The sequence below is a fragment of the Notothenia rossii genome (assembly GCF_949606895.1).
Source record: "Notothenia rossii genome assembly, chromosome: 3".
NCBI classification, from domain to species: Eukaryota; Metazoa; Chordata; class Actinopteri; order Perciformes; family Nototheniidae; genus Notothenia; species Notothenia rossii.
In genome coordinates this window covers 33,834,048-33,853,930 of record NC_136901.1, presented here as the reverse complement: position 1 = coordinate 33,853,930, position 19,883 = coordinate 33,834,048, and the positions used below count along the sequence as shown (strand labels likewise).

The 19,883-nt window shown below is 41.0% G+C and overlaps 1 protein-coding gene across 1 annotated transcript in view; it reads left to right on the top strand.

Annotated features, from left to right (window-relative positions):
• The window catches only part of LOC307033486 (uncharacterized protein), a 20,585-nt gene extending 1,039 nt beyond the window's left edge, over positions 1–19,546 (top strand). Inside the window, exons 1-3 of the mRNA XM_079671974.1 lie at positions 1–926; positions 1,100–1,213; positions 17,618–19,546. The exon at positions 1–926 is cut by the window's left edge and continues 1,039 nt beyond it. Coding sequence (XP_079528100.1) covers positions 753–926; positions 1,100–1,213; positions 17,618–18,487 — 1,158 coding nt within the window. The 5' untranslated portion in view covers positions 1–752 and the 3' untranslated portion in view covers positions 18,488–19,546. The remainder of the gene's footprint in view (positions 927–1,099; positions 1,214–17,617) is intronic.
• Positions 19,547–19,883: the final 337 nt, after the last annotated feature.

Below are 19,883 nucleotides of genomic sequence, written 5' to 3'. Positions count from 1 at the left end.
CATCATGCAACGCACGAGCAAGACGTTGATCGAAATTGCGCAGGTCTGCGCAGGTCTCGCTTGTCTCAAACAAGCCTAACAGGAGATGGGAGGCAGGGCTTAAGGGAAAACTCTACTGCGCATGCTTTGTGGGGCCCACATCCGGGCTCTCGACCATGCTCTCAGGCAGGATCCAGTTGCTGTAAAGCTTCCATCAGTTGGGGTCTATCAGCTTTCATTAATATATAACTGTCATATACATAGACTTATAGAGTAGACGCCGCATTGGCTGCTGGGGCGCAAGAAATACGGCCGCCATCTTGGAACGGTCATCCTACCCTGATCCTACCCATATTGTACAGACATTATACCCGTAGACAGCAGAGGTTTCAAGATACCAGAGCACTGTGCGGCGTATTGCTGTGGAAATCGGCGGACGTTTGCGAACAGGGGTCGGGGGATTACTTTTCACAAGTAAGATTAAACATTATTATTGGTTGTATTTTGTAAATAGAATATTATTGTACTGTATTGATGTCCGCAAGCGAAATCGTAGCCAGCAAACATTATGTTTATGGCCAAGTGAGACTTTATAAATCATATGCTGCTGTAACAGGTGAATTTCCCTGTTGTGGGATGAATAAAGTAAAATCTAATCTAATCTATCTAGGAAGAAGGAAGAAAATAAGCTTGACCTCCTTCTTAAACATTTTTTGTGTTGACTCTCTCAAATCTCCCGTTTTTATTTTTGAAGGTTTCCCAAAGACCAAGATATGAGGAAGAAGTGGGAAGTTGCTTTGAGGAGGGAAGGGTTCACTGCAAGCGAGTCATCCGTGATTTGCAGTGAGCATTTTAAGCAGGACGAGTTTGACAGGACAGGACAGATTGTCCGACTCAGAGATGGTGTTATTCCCTCCATCTTCAGCGTCCCGGTTCACCTCCAAAGAGTAGGTGTATCATCATAAGGCTATTAGCATTCATAAATGAATATAGTCTATTATCAATAACAGGGCAGGGCGAAATGCCTATCCCTCTGTGTGTGTGTGTGTATATATATATATATATATATATATATATACAGACATACATTCTTTTCAAGTATTATGCTTCTTCATTTTAGCAGGAAAAGGGCAGGACTACGTCTACTTCCAGAAAAGCTGAAGAGAGCCTGTCTGTGGCCCCTCAGGACGACCCAGAAGCTTCAACCTCACACTCACAACCTCAGCCTACTGATGTGAGTATTTCTATTTTCAACATCATATCATAATGGTCCTAGACAAAGTAAAATCTCTCTTGTTTGCTGCCACTCATATTAAACACACTCACAAATAAATCCATACACACACAATTGAAGACATGTTGAACATGCATTCCTGGCACACTCCAGTGTTTCCCCTATATACAAATAGTGGCGGCGCAGCGCCGCTGCTGAAATATGAGCGCCGCTGCTAGGGGGCGCCAGCCAGGTACCAAAAAAATAAAAAAAATAAAAAAATATATATATATTTTTTTTTTACTTTTTTTTTTTTTCTTAAAATAATAATAAGTGGTGACCCTTTTTCATTTTTGATTGTTTGTGATGTGGATTTGTAGTATTTGTGTTACTGTATGTTCAATAAAGGTGTGTGTTTGCTAAATGTTGAGACATCGCCACTGTATGTACTAGGCAGGGCCCATTTCTGGCCTAGGGCGCCAGATCTGGGGGGCGGTGCGCTGGTAGCTCCCCCATACCCCCCTAGAGGATGTGACGTCCACCCCCCAATTCCAACATGTTCATACAATACTGAAGCCATTTTGACATCTATTACCTATGTTAATAAGTTTCTGTTTTTGCAGTGTATTTGTCTTTTGTAGAGATTTGTCATTTATTCTTTACAAATAAAATGTCGCCTAAAATCTCACCTAGGGCAGCAAATTGTCTAGAACCGGCCCTGGTACTAGGCCTCAAGAGCCTTTCTTGTGCTGACACATAGAAACAAATTGGCGGGGCGCACTTTGCACGCGCACACACAAAAATATTCCACGCGCTCCGCGCTCACATTATGCTGGGCCCACGTGCCTTAGCACCGCTGCTATGACTCCATCCTAGGGGAAACACTGCACTCACACACACGCATAATGCAGGCAGTGGCTTTGACAGGTGATGACTATAAGAAAGAATGTGGGCCATACTCTAGTTGTGTCCAAGTGATGTGTGTGAAGTGAAACATCACTCAAACCATGTTCTTCCCTCTTTCTACTAGGATCATAGCTATGTCTTGCCTGCTTCTCCTACTGCTCTTAAGGCCAGACTCAATGAAGCTTTAGCAAGAGTGGAGAGTCTTGAGCGAGAGAGGAAGAATGCCATGGCTAGATAAAAGAGGGCAAAGACCACAGTGAGGAGTCTTTTGGCGGATTTGAGGGAAATCATTTGATGAGAGCTACCACCTTCTAGCCCTGAAAAACAACGGTGGCCTAGTGATTCCATCAGAAGGCACAGTGAAGGTGCTGAGAGCTGCAGAGAGGGTGATTCGCCAAGCTTCAACAAGGCAAGCCCCAAAGGTGTCGACAGTCACCTACATTGTCCGGGAGGAGATTGGAACGGAGGATATTTTTCAGCTTGGGGAACACATTGAGGAGACGCAGTTTGGCATCGACAACCATTATTCCAACTTGTCATTGGTTGTGTCTGTGTTTCTGAAAATAAGACTACACCACATTGCCAAACTCACCTCTCTTGACCTGCAGAAAGGGAGCACGAGAAAGAAGCTCTGCAAAACAGTCCTCTTTCAGGGCTTTTAACTCATACAACTTTCATGAGCAACTTTGCGCTAACACTTCACTGCGCCTGCCAGACAGATTACACTGAGTGGAGCGGGTGACCGGTCCAAGATGGCGGCCCCAGGGCTCGTCAGCGCCAATAGGCAGTAGCGGTCGATGCGGCGTGGTCATATATTAAGAATATAACCAGTTTCTCTCAGGAGAAGAAGAGACGAGAGGAGCTTTAGAACAATTCCACCTCTTCATCCGGGTCCTTATCTGCTGTAAGCTGCTTCATGCTCCTCACAGCAGGCTAACCAAGATGCCGACAGCAGCAGCTAGCTCTCCCGAGTCTTTAACGTGTGTTCGTCTAGTTCACTTCAAACATTCCGAACGAATAGTACAGTCAGGAGTATACAGTACAGTCGTGAGTTCCCGCTGGACAAGGAAATTATCTCTCGAACCTGCGTATCCATCGCTCCCAGTCCTGAGGCTTTGCAAAGTCGAATGCTTCAGGTGGTTGGATGGTGAACGTAGCGCTCGGAGGAGCGTTAGCATTAGCCTGTAGCTGGGGAGGTTGTGGAGGCTGTGCAGCCGGTGCGGCTGCAGCTCCGTCGTCGTCTAACATCTCGCCGCTTGCAGACGTTAACTTTCCACAACTCTCTTTCCAACTTCAACCTAGCTCATTACCGCTGCCCACGTTCTGACACCATGTCGTGGTAAGCGTAAAGTAATACAGACGGTTTAGAGCATGGTGGTTACTTTATTCAGGCTTGTACTCTCCATGTCATTTTGTAGTAGCATGACCAGTTGTGACCACATCCGGTCTCATACATCCTGTTAGCTCTATCACAATAAAAGCATAACAGCTAACACCACAGAAATAACAACAAAACAAACAATAGACGCTACGCTGGCAGAGGTACTCAGTGGCTTTGGAATACGTTCAACCTCGCCCTCGCCTGCTACCTACGCGCTGAATAGACGCCGCAAGCGGTGTGAGAGGAAGCACAAGAGGGGTAAACGCGGAGGCATCCGAGCTAGACTAGCAGCTATCCCACACAGGCTCGCTATTCTGAGCATCATGGCTAATGTTCGCTCACTGGACAATAACATGGACATCATAAGACTACTCCGGTCGACCCAGAGTGGGGTGACAGAGTGCTGTGTACGTTTTCATGGAATCATGGCTAAATGACAACATCCCAGACTCTGCCATTCAGCTAGACCGGCTAACATGCTACCGCTCAGACAGAGCTACGGTTAGCGGGGGAAAGAGCCGCGGCGGCGGTGTGATTGTTTACATCAGTGATGCTTGGTGTAGGGACGCTGTGGTTTTCTACAATAACACTGTTCGCCGCTGGCGGAGTTTATGTTCGTGAAGTGCAGGCCTTTCCATCTTACCCTAACCCTAACCTGCTAGCAGGATGGAGTTAATTTCTTCCCACCTCTGCTGTTAAGCTACTTCTTAGCTGTAGATTGGTTTTGTGTTGACTGTAGTGTTAACACTTATTTCAAAACCCAGAAGGAGCACTGAGAGCAGCATGGAGGAGAACAAAGACACCCCCAGAACTCAGGTCAGTGTTCACTTCATCACAATATATTCCTATCCGAGGGGGGGGTCTGGGACCCGGAGTAATCTGCGGCCGCGAGCTGATGTGCCATCATGAAGCGCATGGTGTTATTTTTGTATATGTTGTAATGAAGCACAAGCTGTGTGCTCGAGTCTTCTTGTCTGTCGGCTGAACTCTGCTGCTCTGCGATGAGGGTCTAGTTTCAGCAGTTACATTACCTACGGGTGATAATCTCCACATGCCTACCCTACTTTTATAATTTTCGAATCATAAATCTAATCGATAGATTATAAAAAGGGTTTTAGGACGCGTCACTGCACCACTAGAAGCCAACTCCATCGATCAAGCGGGCTGAAACTTTCTCTCCCTCTTCTTCTCATGCTCCCTGTCACTCTCCTTTAACTCCTCCGGTGACTTTATTTTTATTTGAAGATCGTTTTTTGCCCGGCGCTTGGCCGGTTACCGCTAGTATTAAAAACATTTTGGGGAATGGTTAGCTGGCGTGATAGCCTGTAGTGAAGGAGCACAGACTGGAACGTTGGTGAACAGCTGTTAGAACGGGCTGTTCAGAGCAGAGCTCCCTTTCGGAGCGGCAGAGCGTGATGTGAACTGAAACGTTTTTCTGTCGCAATATTAGCGAGCTAGCTAACTATTATACATTGTCACTATCCGCTAACGTTAGCTTTAGCCTTCGTTTTCCAATAGTTTTTTTCAGGTATAGATATTGTACTTGAGTAAAAGTAGAAGTACTCAGATCTTGTACTAGAATGAAAGTAGAAGTACCAGAGTGTAGGAACAATCCTGCAATCAAATGTTCCTCAAGTAAAAGTAGATCAAGTATTATCAAAATATAGTTAAAGTAGCGACAGTAAAAGTAGTCATTGTGGAGATTGGTCCATTTCAGAATAATATATGATGTGTTTTATAATGATTGATAATTAAAGTGTTATCAAAGCTGGTAAAGGTGCAGCTACAGTAGTTTTAATGACTTTGTATACTGCAGGGTAGCTTGTGAATTTACTCCAGAGGCCTGTACTGCGAAGCCGGATTTTCGCTTGGCGAGCTAACTTCAGGGAAAACTCTGGGTTTCCGGTCCTACGACGCTGGTTCTCTTCTTAGCGGGCTAGATCTCCATGATAACTTATGCTGAACGGCTAGCTTGCTCCGGAGCAGGTTAGGTTCCAGGATAAGAGATCAACTCAGTGAAAGCACCGCCTGCTGACCAATCAGAGCTCAGTGTTATATTACAGGAGAAAGGAAATACAGTTTAGAATGCCGTTGCAGGAAAGACTGCCGGCAAAAATCACCGGCTGTGTGAACGTGAAAATGAATAGAATATCACCTCCCAGCTTCAGAGCAATCTGGCTGTTATAACATTAGCGTTAAGAAAACTTACTTACATATCTGCCACAACATAAGTAACCGGATCAAAGTAACATTACGTACAGTCCGCGGCACTGAGTGCAGACGTCAATGTGTCCCATTATCATTCATTTCACATCACATCATAATGTAGACCAGGCCTATTCAACTGGCGGCCCGCGGGCCAGATGCGGCCCAGAACCAACTCCCGAGTGGCCCAGCCTCCCGTAGCCAAATTCCTACACTAGTACAGACCATGAACGCAACACTCCGCGTTGCATAGAAACCACCAAACCACAACGCAGCACGTTTTTTGAAAGTGCATCTAGTGGTGCTAGTAACGGTGGTCCTATGATAGCAACTCTAAAACATGTCTCTCTCAACTCTGAAGCGTAAACAGTGACAAAACGGTCATTGATCTTGTGGAGCAGATCCAAGTCAAGCTGGACCTTTTCGCGACCGACTTGAGCACGGGTCGGATGCTGCATTTTCCGACGCTCCCCAAACACATCACATCTCCGGCACAAATCACGGATGTGATGACAGATTTCATTGCGAGGTTGAAAGAGAACTTTGCCGGTCGATTGGATGGACTTGCTCTGCCCACAGAGGTGATGGGCTTTGCCAGAGACCCCTTCACTGTTGCAATAGAGGGGGACGCATCAACCAGAGCAAAGGAAGTGGTCCCCTGCATCGACAAGGGGAAATATACACTGGAACTTATTGACATGCAGCGCACTAACGGGCCAGCAAAGTTTTGGAGTGATGTCAAAAAACGGCAGTTCCCTAACGTTCAGAAAGTAGCGATCTGTGTGCTCGGTATGTTTGGATCAACATACACATGTGAATCAAGCTTTTCACACATGAACTCAATCAAAAGTAGCACTTGCTGCTCCCTGACTGACAGCACTTTTCACCAATGTCTTAGGATTGCATTGATATCCTATGAGCCAAAAATCACTGCTCTTGTTCAAAACAAAAAATGTCCCTTCTCCCATTGAGAAAGTCAGCGATGACAAATCACAAATGAGGTGATAGTAAGCACCTAGTTTACTATAGTAGACGTGTAGTGTAGTATTCATTCATATAGTTAACCGTATACCTTGTTATATGTTTGTGCACTGAAGGGTAACTTGACAGTTCTTTCTGTATTCATTTAAATGCACTTTGTAATGTGTCTGGGTCAAATGTGACCAAAACGTATGATTTTTTTTGTTATTACTTGAAAAGTGAAAAAATAGTATTGCTACAGTACTACCTCTTTGTGTTGCATTGCTCTTTACCTGTTTTTTTTGTATGTCAGGAAATGTATTAAGACTGCTATTATTGTATTCAGTAAATGCACTTTGTGATGTGCCTGGTTCAAAGAAAATAACCTGAATATTTGACTTCTAAAGCAAACAAATGTAATGCTATAACTGTGCACTTTTTTTTCAGATTCTGTTAAATTAATGCTAATTTGTTGTGTTTTTATGCACTTTTTGACCTACCTTTGTTAGATGAACAATGAATAAAAATTGCATGTTTTTCATCGCAGTAATATGTGTTTGTTTAAAATGTGTCACTACCCGCTTTTTACAGGCCGCTGAATGTCTGGCCCAGCTGAATTTTGTAATTATAAAATCTGGCCCAACTGAATGTGTAGTTGAATAGCCCTGATGTAGACTATCATATATTTCCTTATCTGAGTCAGCTTCTTGAGCCGTATCTGGCCGTGCAACACTTACAGTTTCCCATACTGTGTGCAGAAGTATTATTTTAAGCAACACATTAAGTTGACGAAACACTCGAGTCAAATGTAATTAAAGTCAGATCAACTCGTGTCTTAGACGGGGCAGTGATGTCATAAACCTGTTAATGTACGCATTCAAAGACTTTTTCTTTTACCAGCTGTATTCACCTTGCAGGTGCAACTTTGTGGCTTTTATCGTGGATAAAGTGTTTAAGTCATGGATGTTTTTCCTGTTAAGCCCTGAGCCTGTGTTTTTAGGTCTCAGGCTCGAAAATTACATTCCCAGAACAAATGACTATATTTTCCCTTTTTAAAAGGGGTAATGCATAATCTTTTATCTCAAAGCAATTATAAACCTGTGAGTTGGATGTAAAAAAGTCAGAATCAATATAGATTTTTTAAATTTTTAATGTAAATTCAGCTTGCACATATCATTTTTGTATTACTTCTAGTGAAAACCACCCTTGAAGGGTGGGATCGGATACTCAAAGCTTTAGGAATCCAAACTATAGCATATAATAAGTACCCTGTATCAAGATTGATGCAAAACAAGTTCAATCTGACCTTGTTAGAGAAAAAAACCCACTTATGGGGTCATTTGGGTGCATTTTCCATATCTCTGACCCTCCTCGACTTTGATGATTGACATCTCTTTTTAACCGTTAGAGCCAATAGAATTGAGGGAAAGTTCCTAAAATCCATCTAAACATTACCCATTGGTGAATGAGTGCTGCACAGCCAGAATGCCCCGGAACCGGAATCTGCAATACACTCTGGTGGCTACCATTAGCAGCTAATATTAATTCTCCCATTTTTACATAAAAATTGAATTATGGATTATCAATACTTTTTTCAAAGTGACAAACACATTGGATTAACCTATGGATTAACCTTCAGCCACGTTTTTATCGTTTTAATGCCATTGAACACGACTTTTGATCAGAAACTAAAAGCTAAGGTAAGAGATGTCCCGTGAATGCTACCTGTTGTAATGTCTGTGTTTGCTTCCCCTGTCGCGAGTTCTGATGGCTCAGTGATGATACCTTTAATCGGATATATTGTGTGTGCAGTTACGATAAGTAATAAGTAGGGGTGCACAGAATGGGAAATTCTTGGCCGAAACCGAAAATAGGAAACAGTTGGCCGAAAACCGAATTCCGAAAGGCCGAAAATGATTAATAGAAATATATACATATATATATATATATATATATATAATGTATACATTTTTTACCAATGTTGTTCAGCTACCTGATTATGGAAAAAGACATGATTATGGCAAAACTTAACTTAAATAATAATCACTATTATGGGTCCATAAAACATTTATTCAGCACTTTTGAATGCATACAGTCCATTAATTCCAAGTCAACTGCATTTTCTTTTCTCTGTAGGATAACTACAACAAAGTGCATTCAGAACAAAGCCAAGGTGCTTTAAAACTGCATAAACATCTGGGCCAGTAGGCCTACAACAAAATAGTGTAAATAAAGACTGTAACAGCCAGGCCTTCAACAACAACAAATGCACCTATAAGTTTGGTAACCTAACGTGTTGTTGTGATGACGTAATCAAAACGCGGCGACAACAAGCACGGCGCGCGACCATGCTCGCGGCTGTCTCACAGCCAACATGTCTGCCGCTTGGAGATATTTCAAAATATCAGAGAGAGAGGCGCGGATTGCGATTTGTAAAACGTGTTCAGCTGACATTTCTCGAGGGGGTGTAACTGCAAAGACTTTCACCACTTCGGGATTACTCCACCACTTGAAATCAAAACACCCGGACAAATATGCGGAGTATGATCAACGTAACCCTGTTCTCTGACATTCGGTGATATTTTTTCGGTGCTAAAACCCTTTCGGCCGAAAGGGCCCTTTTAACCATTTTCGGCCGATAATTTTCGGTGGCCGAATATTCGGTGCCTCCCTAGTAATAAGGGTATTTTTACCTTGAGTTCTGTGCTAAGTGCATTAGCATATTTTCGCTCAGGGCTGATTTAGACGCCTCTTGTGAGACTTGTGTTTTGTTTCAGTAAAAATGGTTCGTATCGTCTTTTAGCTGAGTTTCTTCCCGTTAAGTGGGTATGAGACTGTTACGTCCCCAGCTCGTTTAGGGTAAAAGGGAAGCAACACAAGACCAGGTGTTCTTGGTAAGAATTTGGTTCTAATAATAAACTCACATAAAAATGATATAAACAAAGATATAGGCTCTTTAATCAAGGAATTATTTAGTGTCGCATATTTTTTGACTTGAGACTTGCTTGACTAACATTGATGAAAGACTTGACTTTGACTTGGTATTCATGACTTGAGACTTGACTTGAGATAGATGAATTGAAAGGACTTGACTGTTTAAAATTAAATATTTGCATTTGTTTTTGTAGTGAGATATTACGTTTAGTTTTTTCAAAAAACGTGATTATAGCGCCATGCGCGCAAACCTGGCAACCCATTAGAAGGCAGGAGTCTCAGTTAACATGGCAGCGGCTAGCTTTAATCAAAAAATAGTGAAGTTTGGATTCAAGGATTATTTTGTCGATGACGGTAATAAGAAGAGAACAGCGGTATGCCGGGTCTGCAGCATAAAGATCAGTGACACGACCACCACAACATCCAACTTCATTCGCCACTACAAAAAAAACCAGAGAGAAAGGTGCGTTAATGTGTTAGCTAGAAAGCTAACGTTAAGTTTAAGCTACGTTAGACTTGGTTTCAAATCGATTAAGCATTGCAAAGAGAAGACAAAACGGTAAATTAACACTAGAACCGCTAAGGGATTCATTTTGACTAATCCTGATACTGTCAGGAGAGAGAGAGAGAGGAAAAGAGATGCCTCGTTTATTTCCCCTGTATTATTATCAGAAGTTACTGTCAACTTTTTGAATAATGTAGTTCATCTACTTTTAGTAGTTTGTTTAAATATTTTAATTATGTTGTTTGTTTGTAGAAGTGCATCATTCCTTGGTTTATTGTAAAATGAATCTGAACTTTTTGATCTGTTATGATGATAAACTGAAGCAATTTCTAAATTAACCCAATTAACTGAGTTTTAAATCGTCCTACTTAGTTTATAAGGAAATTATGAAGAGGAACCAATTAAATGATTTGAAAATGATATCTATGTAGGTGCTGACGTTGTTGGCGGTTCTAGTGTTAACAGACATTTAAATTAAATATGTGTAATGGCATTACACATGGCAATGCGATATATGATTTTCTTACCTGGAATTCTGCCTTTTTGAACAGACTTTTTGAGTCCTAGCTATAGTGTCTGCAGTTCTAGGGTTAATATGAATCTAATATGATAGTCATCGGTCTGAATTAGATTTCAAATGATTAACTGTGTATGTAATGAAGATCATACTGTGGGTTGAATCCATTTTCATAACCACTGTCTTTTAACTGATTTAAATGAGGAGACTGGGCTTATTCATCAGAATTTCGTATGACTTGACTTGTTTGACCTGAGCAATGACTTGACTTGACTTGCTTGACTCTCACCACAGTGACTTGGGACTTGCTTGATAATTGTAGGTCAAGACTTGAGACTTGCTCATGACTTGCACATGTAGGACTTACTCCCACCTCTGGAAAATAGTGAGGCGTCTAGAACAAATCCAACGCCGTCACAAGTCTCAGAACATAGACGTAAACATTTGGAGGCGAGAGTAGCGTGGCGTCCAGCAGCTTAAGTAGCGTCATCCAGACCGCTTCCGGTGGGAGGAGCTGAATAACGTCACGCCGACGCAGTAACAATAGTACCTGAAGGCAGTCATATACACACACACACAGGATGCTCGCAGGCCGGTTAATGCAGGAGGCAAGGCGACAGCCGTCACAGCGACATGAATAGGTTATTAAATATTAAGAAGCCCTGAGAATAATGTAATGTGTGTGTGTGTGTGTGTGTGTGTGTGTGTGTGTGTGTGTGTGTGTGTGTGTGTGTGTGTGTGTGTGTGTGTGTGTGTGTGTGTGTGTGTGTGTGTGTGTGTGTGTGTGTGTGTGTGTGTGTGTGTGTGTGTGTGTGTGTGTGTGTGTGTGTGTGTGGAACCTCCCCTTCGATTCTACGTGACGTGCGTCGAAGCTTGCCGGCGGGCGTGTCTGAAACTCGACCAACAACCAATCACATGAATCTCCTGCCCCTGACACACAAGCAGCAGTTTGATTGGCTAGAGCTTGTACTGGCTTATGATTTGATTGCCTGACGCTTCTGCCGAGGCTTCAAAAGTTAAACATTGCTCAACTTTTGCAGCGAGCCACGCCAGCAAAGCTCCGCGTCGCTTCCCACAATGCAGTTCGGCGAAAAGTGACGTCACCCCATTCAAAGTGAATGATGAAGCTTTCAACGCACGCCGCTGTGTGGACGGGCCGCAACGGTTCAAAAGAGATGTCAATCACCAGAATCGACCAATGGGTTCCAGAGAAACGGCAAATACACCCAAATGACCCCAGAGGTGGGTTCTTTTGTGCTAAAGCTCTCTAAAAATGTAAAATGTCACTTGTTTTCTATCAATCCCATCATTCAAGGGTGGTCTTCACTATAAGTAATGTGTTTTTTTTGGACGAATACAATCATTTACATTATTTTACTATGTTCAATCTGAATTTACTTTAAAATAAAAAAAACTATATTGATTCTGACTGTTCTCCATCCAACTCACAGGTTTATCATTGCTTTGAGAAAAAACATTATTAATTTTCTCCTTTTTAGAAGTTTAGTTATGGTCAATTGTTCTGGGAATGTCATTTTCGAGCCTGAGACCTGGAAAACAGGCTCGGGGCTTAACATGTTAAAGATATCAGCATAACATTTCTCCAGTGAATTACTTACATTAAGACAATTGTTTTTTGTATTACAAGTTTTCTGAAATAGCATGTTTAAATATGCACATATTATCATTAGGGCCGGGACTTTAACGCGTTAATTAAGATTAATTAATTACACAAAAATGTACGCGTAAAAAAAATTAACGCATTTTAATCGCACTTATTTTTGCACCGCGGAACGTTTCTCACTGGATGAGTTTCAGGGGTACCGATTATACTGGAGCACCAACTAACGTTCATGACTTCAGACAACAACAAACCACAGTGAACAATAGTCAAACATGAACGAAGAAGCTGATGAGACCGCTTTGGTTGGCCCCGTGGATGGGACATTTTGTTTTAAAAAACGGACGGATTTTCATTTCATTTCAAACCTTTATTTAGACAGATTAGTCCCTTGAGATCATCGATCTCATTTACAAGGGAGACCTGCATCATTTAGTTCCACATGAAACATAAAAACAACATACAAACAACAGAGGATATCATATTTACATATTCAACATTTACAACTACCCAGAGTGTCAGAAAGCATTTCATTTAGACATGCCTTAAATACATTCAAAGAAATAAAAATGCTCAATTTCAATTTTGCCTGTAGACTGTTCCAAGCAAGTGGAGCTGCGCACATAAAAGCTGTCTTACCTAAGACAGTCCTTACTCTTGGCACATCTAACAAGACTATATCCTGTGATCGCAGACAATAGCTGCTTGCAACTTTCTGCTTTATCAATGAACAGATATAATACGGGAGTTTGCCCAACATAGCTTTATAGATAAAAGTGTACCAGTGACTGAGCCTCCGTACAGTGAGTGATGGTAAACCTGCCTTGGTATACAGTGTACAGTGATGAGTAAGTGCTTTACAGTTAGTGACAAATCTCAGAGCACTATGATACGCAGCATCTAGTTTGCTTAGGTAGTTGGCAGGTGCATTCATATACAGCAGATCACCATAGTCCAGCACAGGTAAAAAGGTCACAGTGACTAGCCTTTTCCTGGCCTCAAGCGAGAAACAGGACTTATTCCTGAAAAAGAAACCTAGCCTAACCCTCAGTTTTTTAAGCAGGTTATTGACATGAAGTTTAAAAGAGAGACAGTCATCAAGCAAGATACCAAGGTATTTGTAACAGGCAACAACTTCAAGTTTTGTTCCTTGCGTTGATACAATATCTAAAACAGGCTCTGGTGACTTTTTAGCTTTTGAAAAGAGCATTATCTTGGTTTTATCCACATTTAAAAGAAGCTTTAGTTCAGAGAGCTGAGTCTGAATAATGTTAAAAACAGCCTGTAATTTAACAACCGCCTCCTGAATGGAGGGACCTGCACAATACATCACGGTATCGTCCGCATAAAAATGTAAAGTAGCTTCATCCACATTTTCACCTAAACTGTTGATATATATGGAGAATAAAAGTGGACCTAAAACAGAACCTTGAGGAACACCATTAGCAATGTTTAACCACTCAGAAGACAGCCCATCAAAGTGAACACATTGGGACCTTTCAGAGAGGTAGTTCACAAACCACCCCACTGCATGGCTGGATATGCCAGTACTGAGTAGCCTCTGTTTTAAGACACGATGATCAACGGTGTCAAACGCTTTGGAAAGGTCAATAAACAGAGCTGCACAACTCTGTTTATTATCTAGCATACTAGTAATATCATTTACCACTTTCATTGTTGCAGTGATGGTGCTATGTTTCTTCCTGAAGCCTGACTGATGTTTAGACAGGATATCATTTATACATAAAAACTCCTTTACTTGTTCACTCACAAGTCGTTCGAGCACCTTAGCCAAAACTGACAATTTAGAGATTGGCCTATAGTTATTTAAAATAGTTGCCTCCCCTCCTTTCAGTAGAGGCAGGACATAAGCAGACTTCCATACTTTAGGAATTGTATTTGTGCTGAGGGAGAGGTTAAAAAGAGAAGTAAGAGGTGGAGCAATAAAATCTGCAGCTATCTTTAAAAAGAAAGGTTCTACGTTGTCCGGGCCAGCCGGTTTCTTAGGATCTAACTTGGATAAAGCTTCATGGACAATACCAACAGTTAAAGGAGTAAAACTGAAAGGGTTTTCCAGACCACATTGTTCAGAGTCAAGGACTGGAGCGTTCACAGAAGCAGAAGCACAGTCAGTGACAGAATCAAACAGAGAGCCACAAGAGACAAAATGCTTATTAAAGCAATTTAGCATGGTGGCCCTGTCTGATATAATGCCAGATGCTGTGGTGAGGTACGGAGGTAGCTCATTTGGGATATCACCAGTGGAAATCGATTTTATGGCTTTCCAAAATTTACTAGGATTATTCAGGTTTTCTGTGGTAACTGACAAATAGTACTTTGACTTAGCACTTTTGACATTTGAAGTAAAGCTATTCCTTAGCTGCCTAAAGCGTAGCCATTCTACCTCTGAGCCTGATTTCCTAGCCTTTGCCCAGGCATTGTTTCTCTCATGAAGGAGACTGGACATTTCAGCAGAAAACCAGGGATTGTTTCGTCCCTTCACTCTAAATTTACGCAGAGGTGCATGTTTATCTATAATTTTTATAAAACCAAGATAAAAATAAGACCATGCAGTTTCTACATCAGCACACAGATCGATTTTTCCCCAATCAAAATCAAACAGATCATGTAAAAAACCCTGCTCCACTAAGTGTTTTTTATCTCTCTTTGTGATGATGCGTGGTTTAACTTTTTGGACCTTAGTGTCCCTAATTGTGGCTACAACACAGTGGTCACTCACATCATTAGCAAATACTCCCACAGATGAGTATTTATATGGAACATTTGTTAAAATTAGATCAATTAAGGAGGATTTATTTGGGGACTTAATATTTGGGCGAGTAGGACTGTCTATAATCTGAGTAATGTTCAAAGAGGTACACAGGTTTTTAAAATCCTCTGACACAGAAGTTAACCAATCCCAATTAAAATCACCAAGCAGCACTATTTCCTTGTAGGAAAGTTGAGATAACAGTTTTGCCAATGAAGATAAGGAGTCCTTGACAGCCGAGGGGGCCCTGTAGCAACCCACCACCATGACCTGTTGACCCTTTGTTACTTCGACATTCACAGCTAAAAATTCTAGTTGTTTACTAACAGATTTGGAAACCATTTTTGTTACACAAAACTTATTTTTCACATAAATGGCAACGCCACCACCTTTTTTAGGACGGTCAGTGCGATATACATTGTAACCATTTATGTAAATGTCAGAGGCCAAGATCGATTTGTCTAGCCACGTTTCTGATAAGACAATGACATCAGCATCAGTTGAACTCGCCCAAATACGGACAAAATCTAATTTAGGTAACAGACTGCGCACATTTAAATGAATTAAACCTAACCCCGATCTAGAACTAAAATCAGCAGGAGTAGCTATTTGACTAAAACTACCAGGTGGACCCGGATTTGGCTGTACATTTCCTGATAGTAACAACAATAAAAATACCAAGCACCTTTTCCTCTTAATCAACACACATACATTTTCAGCTGTTCTAGAGTCACCAGCAAACTTCGCAAAAGTGAGATTAGAGTTCAAAAAACAATTCTGAAGGACCATTGTGGCAGGCATGTGAGAAAGACAGACATTTGACGAAATGAATGTCCGCGACAGTGCAAAGCGCTGATACAGTGCGAAGCGTCGATAAGAGCACGGTTGTTTGCAAATTATGCAAAAAGGAATTCGCATATCACCGCAGTACATCAAGCCTCAAGTATCACCTCAATGCAAAACATATAGCAGCTAGCGTGGACGTTAGCCCGACTCGGAGTACAAGGACCCACACCCAATTCGCGTTGATCAAACAGTGGCCTATGCAACAGAGAGATTTTATTTTTCATCAGGATATTGGAAGAATAGGAGGGATTGAGGTCAATCACTGGCACTTTTTTATTTTATTTTAAATAATACACTTTATGTTGAACTATTTATTATGTTTTTGGTGCAACTGGCACTTTATGTTGAACTGTTTATTGTTTTGGCCAAGGTTATTGAGAGAGTTGGACTGAAATTGATTAGATTTTTTAAATCAACTGTTGGTAAATCAACAAAGTCTGTTATGGTCTCTGAAGCAAAAGAGAGATGTTTTCTAATAGTCAGGGTTTCCAATGTTCTGAATGTACTTGAAAGTATTGTGTTTTACTTAAAAAACAAAGTGTTATAGTTTACAGAAGGTCTACCTACCTATAGGCTACCTGAATCTCTGAAATGTACTATATTCCTAAATATGCTATTGCTACACTTTATGGCAAAAATTGCACTTTTCTGTTGGTCTTGGTTAAGTACCACCTTGAAAGAAATAAACAATGTTTTGTTGCTTAAGCTTATGTATTCAGTCATAATTCAATGGTATACTAAAATCCATTTGAAAAAAATTGCTTCTCACTGTTCTCAGGTCAAATATTTGTATGTGATTAAAAATGCGATTAATTTCGATTAATTAATTACAAAGCTTCTAATTAATTAGATAAAACATTTTAATCGAGTCCCGGCCCTAATTATCATACATTTCAGGAAAACAATTCTGAACATTGGATAAAGTCAGGTTCAAAATTCTTGTTTAATTTTGTAGTCATATTAGAATCTAAAGTTTTTACTGAAGGGATTTCGGATATCACTTTTTATCACTCCATAAATCAGAAAATACTGTCAACAGCCCTAAAATATCAATGTTTGCCATGTTTTGGGTATAAAATATCATATAATTCAGACTATATATGAAAAAACCCTTCTGTAAAAACCTTCAGATTATTGATAGGAATATAACTGGAAGGTTTGGTGTATGTAAGTGCTACTGAAGTGGACATTTCTCACTCAGAATATGAGGGAAAAAAACTAATTTTGAGAAAACGACCTTTAAAGATTGCTGTGTGGCGTTACCTAAACCCTCCTGTTCTCTGGATGACAGCTTGCGCCTCGACACACTCCGTGAAGGTATTTCATTTTCGGGGTCATAACCTTGCTTCGTGGAAGTGACAATTGCTGTCGTCTCCTGTGAACGTTTTTTTCCGCTGTTTTTTGGTTTAAGACCCCTTTGTTCACGATTGGTTGCTGATACAAAGGAAATTACCATATTTGGATCCGATGAGATTGTGCAGGAGGGAAGGAGCTTTCCAACGATACCTCTGATTACATGGTGCAAACAGCGGTCGCGGTACTTTATGTTACGTTAGAATGCAAACTTTTGGCGAATTTAGGAGAAATCTACAGACGCAGACTGCTGCATTTGAGTGATTCTTTAACAGTTATTTAATAACATTAGTTGAAAATGATGGCTCAATTACTTTTGTTTTTGTTCAAGAAGGCATGTTGCAAAAGATTGTAAAAAATGTACCTAATGAATGTCTCTCTCTCTCTCTCTCTCTCTCTCTCTCTCTCTGTATGTCTGTGGCTTTAGAACCAGAGAGGACTCAGACTTCACAGCTGTGACCTGTGTGACAAATCCTTCAAGACCTCTGTAAAATTAAAGGTTCATCACAGAGTTCATACTGGAGAGAAACCGTACAGCTGTGACCTGTGTGACAAATCCTTCAAAGTATCTGGGAACTTAAAGGTTCATCAGAGAGTTCACACAGGAGAGAAACCCCACAACTGTGACCTGTGTGGGAAAACGTTTTCTCAGACTGGTTCACTTAAAGTCCACCAACGCGTTCATACTGGAGAGAAACCTTACAGCTGTGACCTGTGTGGGAAAACATTCAATACTCTATTTGAACTGAAGTCCCACTATCTTATTCACACTAGAGAGAAACCACTCATCTGTGACCTGTGTGACAAATCCTTCAAATCCACTTGGAACTTAAAGCGTCATCAGAAAGTTCACACAGGAGAGAAACCCCACAACTGTGACCTGTGTGGGAAAACGTTTGCTCAGACTGGTGAACTTAAAGTCCACCAACGCATTCATACTGAAGAGAAACCGTACAGCTGTGACCTGTGTGACAAATCCTTCAAGACTTCTGGACAATTAACTGTTCATCAGAGAGGTCACACTGGAGAGAAACCGTACAGTTGTGACCTGTGTGACAAATCCTTCAAGGCCTCTGGCCAATTAACGGTTCATCAGAGAGGTCACACTGGAGAGAAACCTTACAGCTGTGACCTGTGTGGGAAAACGTTTACAAAATCAGGTAATCTCACAATCCATCATCGTATTCACACGGGAGAAAAACCATACTGGTGTGAAGAGTGTGGGAAAATGTTCCGTTCATCAAGTAAACTCACAATCCATCATCGTATCCACACGAGACAAACCATACAGCTGTGAACAGTGTGGAAAAATTGTACCTATTTGTACCTGGGTGACTATAGTCAAAAATGCTATTTGTACTTGGGTGACTATAGTGAACAATGCTATTTGTACCTGGGTGAGTATAGTGAAGATTTTTATTTACACCTGGGTTTATATAGTCAATAATGCTATTTGTACCCGGGTGACTATAGTCAAAAATGCTATTTGTACCCGGCTGACTATAGTCAAAAATGCTATTTGTACCTGGGTGACTACAGTGAACAATGCTATTTGTACCCGGGTGACTATAGTGAAGAATGCTATTTATACCTGGGTGAGTATAGTGAAGAATGCTATTTACACCCGGGTGACTATAGTCAAAAATGCTATTTGCACCCGGGGTGTATTCTGTATTCTGTGGTGATCATCTTTCACGACTCAAGCAGTCCATGCAAAAGAATGATCTGTGGCCAAAATATTTCCTTTGTGTAGTATTATATTAAATTAATCGTAAGAACTGTTGTTTTGTTGCTGTTGTGGTTGTATTTTTTGTTTTACGAACTCAGACACTTAGGGTGTAGGACCCAACTGCACGACCCGGGACACAGAGGTAAAGTATTGGTAAGATACTTTATTTTCCAAAATACAGTAAGATGAACAAAAAAAAGTCACTATCAAATCTCAAGTTGAGATGACAAAAATAGAGAACAAAATGAAAGCGCACAGAGAGGAACAAAACCTTTCAAGAGCACAGAGAGCATAGACCTGACCATGGCAAGAGACAAGACGAACTGACAAAGAACACATGGGAATTTAAACACAGGATAACAAGACACAGGTGGGGACAATCAGGGGCGGGGCTGACGCTGATGAGGGCGGGAGACACACACCAGGATAGGAAGTGGGAGACAAGACAGAAAATGGTTAAACATGAAACATGACTAGACTCAACATTTCTGGTGGTGCACAACATGTTTACAATTATTTATGTTGTTAATATGTTTGAATGTCGATGTAGAAAACTATATTTGCATTTGTGTTTTGATTTTTTTTCCTGTGATTAAATAATTAACACTTTTTAGAGTGTACTGACGAGTCAGTTTATTTCATTTGTTGCAGTATTCAAATAAGTAATTTTTTTGGGGAAAACTTTCACTTCAGCTTTTAGCCCAGAGCCATGTTGAACATGTTGATGACTCTTCATACAGTTTTGCTGACTTCACATGGTCTCATATCTGACTTGATTAGACAAGACTTAAGTCAGTAACCGGATAATGGGAACAATTAAAGTGCACCCTGGTGAGAGTGAATGTTTTAACATGGGATACAATGAGATACATTTCGGGCCGCTTGCAATGAAAACTAAAACTTTGGTGCAACTATTGATTGAGTCTTGTTTAATCAAGTAAAGATTAGAGGCCATCTGAAGTCA